The following is a 13,483-nucleotide window of genomic DNA, read 5'->3' on the forward strand; positions in this document are numbered from 1 at the left end:
GATGTTGCTCCAGTGTCTGATCTGCCCCATTTAGAATGCTCCAGTATATGATGGGCCCCATGGATGATGCTCCAGTGTCTTAGGGGCCAAAATAATGCTCCATATATAATGGGCTCCATTTCTAATTCTCCATTGTATAATGGGCCCTGTAATTGCTGCTCCAGTGTCTGATGTCCCCCATCTAGAATGCTCCAGTATATGATGGGCCCCATTTTTAATTAACCCAGGCATGGTATGTGAAAAGAGCTCCATGGAGTAATCTGAAGTGTGTGCTGCCGCATCCTTCACTTTTGGTGTGGGTGAAGGACACAAGGAAAATGGATGCTCCTGACCAGAAGCCTGCACTGACGACTCAGTGCTTGCATTTTTTTAAACTTCAGAAGAGGAGGCGATAGAGCTGGAGACTGTTTCAGCAATGTAAGACAAAAACAGTTCCTGATGCTTCGGCTTTAAAAGCAGTCTACCTACTCCCAGAAAAGGGAGCCTTACAGGCCTTCCGGAGCTACACCATGACGCAGGCTCAACACCTCCTGCCTTAGCTGCTATTGTGTTTTTGACACTACCAACAGATGCACCACCACCACCATCAGTACCAGGTGGCCCCCCATGCCCACATCCGCATCCTCTTCCACCATACTTCCTCATGTTTTGGAAAATGGACACAAAATACCAGCAGATATATGGTACTGTATCAGAAGCGTACAGCTCTATACAGTCTAGGGATAACAGTAAATCTCCGCATATATTTCATGAGTCATGCACAGACGTTCACAGGCTCAGTATGGAGTACACAATAAAATAAAAAGTTGAAAAAGGGTACAGTATCTCCAGATAAAATGTATATATAGTATAGTGTAAACAATAGGAATCTCCGTATATATTTCAGGAGGCAGACACAAATGCTCTCAGGCCCAGTATGGATTACACAAGAATCTGAAAAGCTGTAAATGGGTAATGTAACACAAGCATACAGCTGTATACAGTGTTGGGGTAATCTTAAATCTCCAAATATAGTTCCGGAGTAAAAAAAAGACGTTCACAGGCTCATTATGGATTACACCAGAATCTAAACAGCAAAAAAGGTTACTGTATCAAAAGCGTACAGCTGTATACAGTGTTGGCCAAATTTGAAATCTCTGTATATATTTCCGGAGTCACCCTCAGACGCTCACTCAGTCTGGGTTTGACCATAATAAAAAATGTTGTAAAAAAGGTACTGGATAACAAGATATCAAGTATATATATTATAGGGTACGATTGAAATCTCCGTATACATAGTCCTGTAGTCACTCTAAGATGCTTACTCAGTATAGATTTGACCGTAATACTAAATGTCGAACAAAGGTACTGTATAACAAGATACAAGCTGTATCGAGTATAGGGTAAAAATTGGTATCTCTGATTCACCGTATATATAGAAGGCGTAAACCACATTTGCTCACTCACTATGGATGATACCGTAATAAAAAATTTTGAACAAAGGTACTGTATCAGCACATACCAGGTGCATTCAGTCTAGGGGTAATTGTAAATTTCCATCTATACTTCCGGAGTCAGACACAGACACTCACAGGCTCACTATGTATTACACCAGAATTTAAAAAGTAGAAAAAGGGAAAGGTATTCGAAGCGTACAACAGTATACAGTGTTGTGGTACTTTTAAATCTTCGTTTATATTTCAATCTCAGTAAGCCAGTCCAGACTCTCCGCTACTGGAAACTACATGGATACAAGTACAGACGGAAAGTCGAGTGTTAGCAGAAATTTGGGAATTACTCATCGCGGGAAAACCTCCCAGTAGATGTTGCAGAGGCGATGCAGACCCTCAATTACTGTGTCTGTGGAGACAGCGAAAATGGTTCTTTGTGAAGAAAGGATTGCTTTATCACAGTAGCGTGAATCACATCACCGATACTTGTCTCCATCAAATTGTGATCACAGGGAGAGATGTAGACATGGTCCTCACTGCCTATCATGATGTGTCTGGTCATTTTGGAGTGCAAAAGACAGAAGCCACAGGCCGTAGGTGATTCTATTGGAATGGCATGAGTGGAGACATTGAAAAATGCTGGCAGGAATGTCACACGTCTGTGACTATCACAACTGTGAAAGGTGATCATAAAGAACCACTGCATCCGCTTGTAAGTTGACGTCCATTACAAATGGTAGCCAATGATCATCTGAAGGTAGAGGCCGGCAGGACAGGCCATAGCTACATCTTAACCATCATCGATCAAAACACCAAATTTCTAGTGGCCGTCCCTGTGAAGGATTTAACTGCCCAGACTACAAAGCGGTGGAGCAGGGAGAGGTAAGTATTGCAACTTGCAAGTGCTGTGGCCTGGACCAAGCAGGGGGGCACACTCGTGGTCGACGGTACTGGCACAGGGCCCCTCATAGTACGCTGGTGTGTCTGACGGCGAGTGGGCCCCCTCACCGTCAGAGACACTGTATTGTACTATGAGGGGCCCTGTGCCAGTGCCGTCGGCCACCAGTGGGCCCATCCACCAGAACAATGGCACTTGCCCGGGTGCGCCAGGTGTTGACCCCAGCCCTTGGGGGGGTGGGAAGCCCAGTTAAGGAGGTTTAAAAAATGGCATATGTTGATGTGTAGGCTGGACATTCAGCTGTTTCAAATGACGGAATTGGGCAAGTCCGAGGAAGAGGAGGACAAAGGCAAGGCAGTTTTCAGGCAACCTATGTGTCATCAGGGGAAGGTGGGACTAAATTCTTTGAAACCCATGCATGGTTCATTTTAATGAAGGTTAGAGCATCAACATTTTGGGTCGACAGACGGGTCCTTTTTTCTGTTAGGATTGATCCAGCAGCATTGAAGACTCTTACAGATAACACACTAGCAGCAGGGCAAGCGAGCTCCTGTAAGGCATAGTGTGCCAATTCAGACCAGGTGTCCAGTTTAGAGGCCCAATAGTCAAAGGGGAATGACCTGTGAGGAAGATCATTGATATGGGAGGAGAAGTAGTTTGCAACCATAGTTGACAACTGCTGTCTCCTGTCACTTTTAATCAATGCAGTATTAGCAGTCATGTGAGCGGTACTTGAGAAATCATTCCACAACATGGTCATTAAACCCCTGACTCCAGCGCCACTTCAGCTGTGTGCACCACGAGCACCTCTTCCATTGTGCTCACTACAGCTCGTGGGAGATCCAGCGCCGCTGCTGTGTGCTGGGAAAGCCTCAAACGGTTTACCAGAGTTGCTTGTTTGTTAGCCAATATTATCTCTAGGTTCTCCTGTGGCATGATATTGTGTAATTTGCCTTTGTAGCGTGGATCGAGGATGCTGGCCAGCCAGTAGTCGTCATCCTTCATCATTTTGGCAATGCAGGGGTCCCTTTATAGGATCTGCATGGCATAATCGCACATGTGGGCCAATGTTCCAGGTGTCAATAAAGCACTGCCACTGCTGGGTGGAGGAGCACTTTCTGGCAAACCCACATCCCTACAGTCACGCACAAACACTGTACCTGACCTTGGAACGCCAACATTTTCTCTTGCCGCCTCAGAAGCATCCTCCTGCCCAAAATAATCATCCCCTTCATCCTCCTTCTCTTCTTCCTCCTCCACCTCGTCCAGGACAGTTCCCTGACAGACAATGGCTGACTGTCAGCAAGGCTTCCCTCCTCCTCCTCCTGTTCCTCCTCCTCTGCTGCAGATGCCAGATCCTTAATCTGCGTCAAGCTTTGCATGAGCAGACGCATAAGTGGGATGCTCATGCTTTTGATGGCGTCGTCTGCGCTTACCAGCCGCGTGCATTCCTCAAAACACTGAAGGACTTTGCAGAGGTATTTCAGCTTTGACCACTGCACACCCGACAATTCCATGTCTTCCCTCAAACTGCCTGCCCGTGTATCCTCCCTCAAATGCATTACAGTCTGCCTCTGTTCACACAGCCTCTCAACCATGTGCAGGGTGGAGTTCCACCTTGTTGCAACGTCTATTATTAGGCGGTGCTTGGGGAAGTGAAGCAATCGCTGCAGCTTCTGCATACGACTGGAGTGTATGGCCGAGCGATGGATGTGTGAGCACAATATTCGCACCTTATGGAGCAGTGATGTTAACTCCGGATAATTATTTAGGAAGCACTGCACCACCAGGTTCAAGGTGTGAGCCAGGCAAGGTATGTGTGTTAGTTTTGCACGGGTTATGACTGCCACAAAATTATGGCCGTTATCACTGACTACCTTGCCTGCCTCAAGATGTAGACTGCCCAGCCATGACTCAGTTTGTCGCTGCAAGTAGTCGGCCAGTACCTCCGTGGTGTGTCTGTTGTCGCCCAAAGACATCATCTTTAACACAGCCTGCTGACGCTTACCACTAGCTGTTCGATAGTGGGATACCTCATGTGCAACAGTGTCAGCTGCGGAAGGAGTGCTCGTGCGACTGCGCTCTGTGGACGAGCTTTCGCTTATGGAAGAGGAGGAGGAGGAGGGTCGAAAGCCTACAGCGAACTGTTTCCTATACCGTGGGCTAGGCAGCACTGTTCCACCGCCGCTGTCCCCTGTGGAGCCACATTAACCCAGTGCGCAGTGATGGACACGTAACGGCCCTGGCCATGCCTACTGGTCCATGCATCTGTTGTGAGGTGCACCTTTCCACTCACTGACTATTTTAGTGCATGGACAATGCGGTCTTCCACATGCCGGTGGAGGGCAGGGATGGCTTTTCGAGAAAAGAAGTGCCGACTGGGTAGATCATAGCGTGGGACAGCGTAGGCCATGAGCTCGCAGAAAGCTTCGCTTTCAACCAAACGGTAAGGCATAATCTCGAATGAGATTAGTTTGGCAATGTAGGCGTTCAAACACAGTGTACGCGGATGAGTACTTTCTTGTCCTTCTCAGAGTGTCTGGTAGGGTGAGCTGGACTAGAGAGCTGCATAAGAGGGAAGTAGCGGTGGACCGGACGGAGTGAGAGGGGGTTGGTGATGGTATTGGTGGTGATGACATAGATTCAGTGTTGTATGGCAAAACCATTGTAATTCCCTGAGTGCTTTGGCCTTGCGAAGACACCTCCACATTTAGTGCTGGTGGTGTGCTTAACGGTGGCGGTGGTCTTACAGTGGGGGAAGTGATGGAGCGTTGCTGGCTACTTTCAGTCGCAGCAGATGCACATGTGGTACCTGAGGTTTTGTAGTCCGTCCATGCTTGCAAGTGCATGTTAATTAAATGTCTAAGCATGCAACTGATATTCAAATTGCTGAGTTGTTTACCTCGGCTAAAGGTCCTTCCGCACTTCTTACAGGTAACCTTTGCCTCATCAGCAGGATTTTGGACAAAGAAGTGCCACACTGCACTCTTCCTACTATGGTATACATTTTCTGGCCTTGCTCGTTGTGCTAAGTTGACCGTCTGGCCAAGCTGTCCTGCAACTCTTTTAGTTTTTGGTCCATGTTTTTGGACAGCTACGGGCCTGGCAGATAACCGCTGCTTTACAACACAAGTTTCCCAAGTTCAGCTACATGGAAAAAATGAAGAGATCCCATAATATAAAATCACAGTTTTTATTCAATAATGCAATAAAAAACATCTAAGTAAAAAAGCAAAATGCCGTATAAAGGACGCTGGTTGTACAAAATATAAACAATGGCTTAAAAATTACATATAATAAAGCCAAGATAGTATATAGTAATCAAAATATTTTGCTCAAAACACGGTAAACATGACACTAAATATTATTCTGATGCGGCCCCAAGAGATGTAATACAATAGCTACCATAACTCCCATGCATAATAACACTGCAAGGTTTCAAATGGAATAATTATCATTATAATTCCACAATAAGGCCCATAATAACAAATGTGCAAGAGAAAATAAGTATTACTGCTGAATGGAGACTCGTGCTACCAGCGTCCTCTTAACAGTCCTTTCAGAGCTGCGTTTATCGCGGTTGCTTGTACACCTTTTTCTACCACACTTTTTCCTTCCACTCAACTTTCCATTAATATGCTTGGATACAGCACTCTGAACAGCCAGCTTCTTTAGCAATGACCTTTTGTGGCTTACCCTCCTTGTGGAGAGTGTCAATGACTGCCTTCTGGACATCTGTCAAGTCAGCAGTCTTCCCCATGATTGTGGAGCCTACTGAAACAGACTAAGGGACCTTTCTAAACGCTTAGGAAGCCTGTGCAGGTGTTTTTTGTTAATTATTCTAACTTACTGAGATAATGATTTTTAGGTTTTCATTGGCTGTAAGCCATAGTCATCAACATTAACAGAAATAAACACTTGTAATAGATCACTCAGTTTGTAATGTCTCTATATAATATGACTATCACTTTTTGTATAATTGTTATCCCCCCTCTTCCATTGAGAGAACCTCTACAATTATGAGAGCAGAACATGAAGGTTAAGGGGCGACTGGGACCAGTAGCTGTCACTATTTTACAGCTTCACATGGTGCGGTCATCAATGCTAGCTTGTAGTTGGATATGGCTTGCACATTTTTTGCACATTTTTAAACTACTCAGCATATGGAGAAATTCTTGTGGGTTCTATCGAGTATTAGTGATTGCAATGAAAGCTGCTCATTCTCTTCTACTTTTTGTCTGCTTATTAAAATTCTTAGTTGCTGATATTCCTCCATCTTGCTTCACTTTAACTCAAAATGTCAGGGATATATACTGGGCACCTTTGTGACTCTTCAGACGTTGGAAAAGTCGAGATGCGAAGTGTAGGACAAACTCTGATAAATTTGCAACATTTCTTTGATAAACCTCCACATGAAGGCCATTCTGCAGCAGATTATTGAAAATAAGCTAATGTTTAATAGGCGTTCTGCCTAAGATGCTTGTCTGTTTACAGGGGCAAATTGAATCACAGCGGCCATATAGTTTAGCACATTGACATCCATAATGCTTGTCCTTTTTGTCCCTGATATCTGAAGTCAGGGAGAAGTACTCCACATACAAAACTTTAGGGTTGCTCCTCCCTCCCTTCCTTGGTAACAATGATCCTGCAAAGCAAAAGTCCTGTTGACGTTATCCATAGAAATGGGCTGGCATCAGGCTTACATTCCTTTCTGCAGCGTTTAACCTGGACATAAAGGGAACCCAACATCAGAAAATTGCCTATTAACCTAACTCCATGCACCTACAGGCAATTACATGATGCTTAATGTAGCCAAACTACGCATTTGTGGTTTTGCTATAAATTAAAAGTTGCCTCTGTGTGTACAGCCGTTTAACGTGAGTAATTGGGGCAAAGTTATTCTTTGAAGCCATGGCCATTCCTTTTGATTGATCACTCCAGTCTTGTGACTTCAGCAGATATCTTTGAGTTCCAGCACAGACACTTGCAGGGTCCAGGCTCAGACCTCCACTGTCATGTACAGTGAGCTTGGTGGGGCTAAGACCCCTCAGTTCACTGTGCATGACAAAGATGTTCTGAAATCAGACTCTGAAAGTGCCTGTACTGAATTTCAAAGACATCTGTGCTGATGTCACAAGATTGTAGTGTTCAATTTATTATTCTTTATTTAGCTCACTTATATAGCGCCATTAATTCCACAACGTTTACAGACATTATCATTAATTTCCCCATTGGGGCTCACAATCTAAATTCCCCATCAGTATTTGGAGTATGGGAGGAAAACCAAAATATCCACCCAAGCATGTGTAGAACATACAAACTCCTTGTAGATGTTGTCCTTGGTGGGATTTGAGCCCAGGACCCCAGAATTGCAAAGCAACAATGCTAACCACTGCGCCACCGTGCTGCCATCACAGGGAATGGGCATGTTTTCAACGGTGACTTAGCCAGGATTCCATACCTCCCTGACGACAACTGTTTTGTACAAAAGGAGGCAACTTTTAAATTTACTATTGCAGAATCATGAGTGTATAGTTTAGCGATGAACACATTGTAATTATTATGCAGTTGCCAGTAGGGGCATGGGATTAGGTTAATAGGCGATTTGCTGATGTCGAGTTTGTTTTAAGTCTGAGTATGATAACATTTTCTGAAAACAGCTTAGAATATTAAAAAAAAATAAAATCCTACTCACGTTAATGATCCCCCACCTCTTAGGCTCTGAGGCTGTTTAGTAGATCATTGGTCTCTGCACTGAAGCCCATCACATGCAGGCTAACCTCCTGACTGCTGCAGCTACACACAGGCCTAATGTGTCTTCTAACCATGTGATGGCTCGTGATTAGCTGAGGGGAAGTTCAGAAATAGGCAGGTAAGCATGAGGACTAGTGAACCAATGCTAAGTGGGATTGATAAGACAAATGTGTTTTTTTTCTGTTTCTAACAAAATAAGCATTTTTTTTTACAAGAAAACCGTTTTAAACCTTCTTAGAAAAATGTAACGATGCCCGTCATTTAGCACCAATTATTCAATTAGTCAAAATAAAGTTATGGAACAGTTGGAAAATAAATATCTGATTTTATAGGTCATTATCTCTGTTTTTAGATCCTACACTGATGAATTTGGACCTAAACACTGGCCGGCCTCCAGATTTGCCCATGTGATGAAGCTTCGTCAGGCAGCACTGCGCACTGCTAGAGAAAAATGGTCTGATTTTATCTTTGTAAGTAGAATAATTACCTTTTATTTTCATAAATATACTATTCAGAGGATCAACTTCCTGTTGATGGCTGAAGTATTTAGCACAATGCAATTTTTTCATTTATCGTTATCTGTGAAAAGTTAAATATGCTATTGTTATATTGTATTTCTACCATAAGAGACAATTGTTATTTTTTCGGGTGCTACTGTATATCTATGTACTGTCATTTTAGTGAAAGTTTTCTGTACATTTCTAAGTTTGTTAAGTCAGTGCACTGAATGATGAGTACACTTGCATGCAAAAATGTAAAGGAATTGCCCCATTGATAGTTCACCATGTAATAGTTTACCATGTAAATTAATGACTAGGTTTACAAAAGTGGGAGACACTTATTTATTTGGACCCCAAGTGGTAGAGCCTGTCTATAATGTTTATATTCCTAAAAACAATATATGGACCAGGATTTTATTGAAGTATTTTTTTAAATACATGTAACACACAAGCAACATTTTCTGATTATAGCTTCCATTTAACATTCTGTAATAATTCATATAAATTTGAAATACATCATTTCTTTATGCTCAGTTGATAGTGTAGATCAGGGGTCCCCAACCTGTAGCTCGGGAGACACATGTAGCTCGTGGTCCCATGAATTGTGGCTCGCAGCTGTCTGCCAGCTTGGCGCATTAGCTCCAGGTCTAGCAAACAGGTATGAGGAGAACATGTCAAAATGGTGAATTTTGTGAGTAGCCCTGCACAGGAGAGCAGATCTGGAGGCACATATACTGGTCTTAGGGTTTAGAGATAATTTAAGTGTGGTACGCTGGAGACAGGGTGATACTACCTGTCAGAGGAGGTGTGTGAAGCTGTATGCAGCAGTGTGTTTTCATTGTCATAAATATAATGCATCTTTATATATTTTTCCTTCCAGTACATAGATGTAGACAACTTTATTACCAATCCACAAACCTTAAATCATCTGATTGAAGAAAACAAAACCATTGTGGCCCCAATGCTAGAGTCTCGAACACTTTACTCAAATTTCTGGTGTGGAATGACACCACAGGTGAGTATTACAGATATAACAGATATAGAAAAAATATGCAGTAATTGGCAATATCTCTATATTCCATGTGGTGGGCAGTGGACTGTAGAAATCGGCATTTTGAAAACCCCATTAAGATAAATAGGATAGTTGCACACTAGGGTGACCGGATCTCATATGGGGGGGAAAAAATGTCAGAATCTTGTTCGTCTGGACCCCACAAAACGATTCCCCTTTCCAGATATTGAGAGAGCCAAAATTTGAGCTCGATCAAACGACGTTAACCCATGCCGCTCGTCGCTCAAAGTTTGAAAAAATCCAAATTGAGGTATTTTAAGATTTAGGTATTTTGCATAGTGTGTTAGACTATAAAGAATGTGACAACAACATTGCAGAAATAGCCCTGACCAAATTTTCGAACCATTTGTGGTATTTGAATGCAGAGTTGGTGGGATTATCGTTTTTTGATCCCACCATTACAGACAATGAAAAGTTGTTAATGGCTAATAAATTGCTCAGTAGCACAGATGAACCATCAGAGCACGCTAACCTACATGAGTTGATAATTTTACATAGTTATCTAATCTATTCTAGAGCTTTTGTTAAAGTAGTTTTTGAAACGTCAGAATATAATGCTCGGCATTTGCTTACAACTTGCAGGACATATTGCTTTTGTTCTTCATCTTTTGTCAGAAGGTCGATAAAGTCGGTTACTTCCTACCTCTTTTAATTTTTCTTTCCTAACTTTTGGATTTACAACCCTAGCGTGCTCTGATGGTTCATCTGTGCTACTGAGCAATTTATTAGCCATTAACAACTTTTCATTGTCTGTAATGGTCTGATCAAAAAACGATAATCCCACCAACTCTGCATTCAAATACCACAAATGGTTTGAAAATTTGGTCAGGGCTATTTCTGCAATGTTGTTGTCACATTCTTTATAGTCTAACAGACTATGCAAAATACCTAAATCTTAAAATACCTCAATTTGGATTTTTTCAAACTTTGAGCGACGAGCGGCACGGGTTAACGTCGTTTGATCGAGCTCAAATTTTGGCTATCTCAATATCTGGAAAGGGGAATCGTTTTGTGGGGTCCAGACAGACAAAATTCCGACATCGATTTTTTGCGGTCACCCTATTGCACACATTTCAGCAAAAAATATGCTCTGTGTCACTATACTCTTGAAGAAGTCAAACTTTGTAAGATATTAGAGGTAGGATTAAAATCAATACAAGGTAGATGAAGGAAAAATAATTCTTGGCATATCTGACTATCATCAGGCTATAACCTAATGTGAACAGCCTATATCAGAGGTGCACAACATTTTTTGGTCCAAGAGCCACATTATCATGATAAAACTTGCCAAGGGCCATAAAAATATTTAGGCATACTTGCTTGAATGCATCACTAGATCCACCATCTGTACATGAATACATCAGCTTAACCAAGTTTTGAGAATCCTTGAATTCTTAAGGAGGATTTGAAGAGTTTCTGTTTCAATAATTGTGTGAACACATTAACACTTAATTTTTGAAGCAGAACAAGAAACTAAAATCGTAAAGTCAAAACTCCCAAGTTTTGAAGAGTTCTGAGGATTAAGATATCCTTCAGACCAGTTGTGGATTGCTACATGTGTATAAGATCAGAACCACTGTTGGACATGAGTCTGGCACCAGAACCACTGTTGGTACATCAATCCAACACCAAAACCACAGTTGGTACTTAAATGCAGCACCTCAACAAATGTTAGTGCATGAATTCAGCACCAGAACCACAGTTGGTACATGAATCCAGCACAAGAACCACAATCAGTGCATGAATACATCACCAGAACCACTTTAAGTACATGAATGCAGCACCTGAAACACTGTTGGTAAAGGAATGCAGCATCACAACCACCGTCGGTACATTAATACAGGAACAAAACCACAATCAGTACATGAATAGAAAACCAAACTTAGTATAACATTCAATTGCAATTTCAGGTCACCCTTTTTATACTTGTGTCACACGAACCTGCATCTCCCAGTAATGTCCTTAACCCCTTAAACCCCAAGGATGGTTTGCATGTTAATGACCAGGCCAATTTTTACAATTCTGACCACTGTCCTTTTATGAGGTAATAACTCTGAAACGCTTCCATGGATCCTGGTGATTCTGACATTGTTTTCTTGTGACATATTGTACTTCATGTTATTGGTAAAATTTCATTCAAATAACTTGCGTTTATTTGTGAAAAAAACGGAAATTTGGCGAAAATTTTGAAAATTTCGCAATTTTCCAACTTTGAGTTTTTATGCCCTTAAATCACAGAGATATGGCACACAAAAAACTTGATAAGTAACATTTCCCACATGTTTACTTTACATCAGCACAATTTTGGAACCAAAGTTTTTTTTTGTTAGGAAGTTATAAGGGTTAAAAATTGACCAGCGATTTCTCATTTTTGCAACACCATTTTATTTTTACGGACCACATCACATTTGAAGCCACTTTGAGGGGTCTATATGATAGAAAATACCCAAAAGTGACACCATTCTAAAAACTGCACCCCTTAAGGTGCTCAAAACCACATTCAAGAAGTTTATTAACCCTTTAGGTGCGTCACAGGAATTTTTTGAATATTTAAAAAAACATGAACATTTAACTTTTTTTCACTAAAAAAATACTTCAGGTACAATTTTTTTTATTTTACCAAGGGTAACAGGAGAAATTGGACAGCAAAAGTTATTGTGCAATTTGTCCTGAGTACGCTGATACCTGATATATGGGGGGAACCACTGTTTCAGCGCATGGCAGAGCTCAGAAGGGAAGGAGCGCCGTTTGACTTTTACAATGCAAAATTGGCTGGAATTCAGATCGGACGCCATGTCGCGTTTGGAGAGCCCCTGATGTACCTAAACAGTGGAAACCCCCACAAGTGACCCCATTTTGGAAACTAGACCCCCCAAGGAACTTATCTAGATATGTGGTGAGAACTTTGAACTCACAAGGGCTTCACAGAAGTTTATAATGTACAGCGGTACAATTAAAAAATCATATTTTTTCCACAAAAATGATGTTTTCACCCCTAAATTTTATTTTTCCAAGGGTAACAGGACCATAAAAGTTATTATGCAATTTGTCCTGAGTACGCTGATACCCCATATGTGGGTGTAAATGACTATTTGGGTGCATGGCAGAGCTCGGAAGGGAAGCAGCGCCATTTGACGTTTTTGGCTGGAATTGAGATCGGACACCATGTCGCGATTGGAAAACCCCTGATGTACCAAAACAGTGGAAACCCCGACAAATTACACCATTTTGGAAACTAGACCCCCCAAGTAACTTATCTAGATGGTGGTGAGCACTTTGAACCCCCCAGTGCTTCACAGAAGTTTATAACGCCCGGGCATGAAAATAAAAAAATCGTATTTTTTCCACAAACATGATCTTTTAGTCACCAATTTTTTCATTTCCCAAGGGTACAAGGAGAAATTGGACCCCAAAAGTTGTTGTCCAATTTATCCTGAGTACGCTGATACCTCATATGTGGGAGAAAACTACTGTATGGGCACACGTCGGGGCTCAGAAGGGAAGTAGTGACGTTTTGGAATGCAGACTTTGATGGAATGGTCTGCGGGTGTCATGTTACTTTTGGAGAGCCCCTGATGTACCAAAACAGTGGAAACCCCCCACAAGTGACCCCATTTTGGAAACTAGACCCCCTAAGGAACTTATCTAGATGTGTGGTGAGCACTTTGAACCCCCAAGGGCTTCACAGAAGTTTATAATGCCCAGGCATGAAAATAAAAAAATCGTATTTTTTCCACAAACATGATCAATTAGTCTCCAATTTTTTCATTTTCCCAAGGGTACAAGGAGAAATTGGACCCCAAAAGTTGTTGTCCAATTTGTCCTGAGT

General features: G+C 42.1%; 1 protein-coding gene across 3 annotated transcripts in view; it reads left to right on the forward strand.

Moving 5' to 3' along the window:
• Nucleotides 1–13,483, forward strand: part of COLGALT2 (collagen beta(1-O)galactosyltransferase 2) — a 412,958-nt gene that overhangs the window by 164,032 nt on the left and 235,443 nt on the right. For 2 of the 3 annotated variants that reach the window (XM_073582910.1, XM_073582912.1), the window contains exons 3-4: nt 8,435–8,552; nt 9,463–9,597. In XM_073582910.1, coding sequence (XP_073439011.1) covers nt 8,435–8,552; nt 9,463–9,597 — 253 coding nt within the window. The remainder of the gene's footprint in view (nt 1–8,434; nt 8,553–9,462; nt 9,598–13,483) is intronic. The other variant, XM_073582911.1, reaches the window with a different exon arrangement.

The sequence above is a fragment of the Dendrobates tinctorius genome, unplaced genomic scaffold (assembly GCF_039654945.1).
Source record: "Dendrobates tinctorius isolate UK_male_01 unplaced genomic scaffold, ASM3965494v1 ptg000074l, whole genome shotgun sequence".
NCBI classification, from domain to species: domain Eukaryota; kingdom Metazoa; phylum Chordata; class Amphibia; order Anura; family Dendrobatidae; genus Dendrobates; species Dendrobates tinctorius.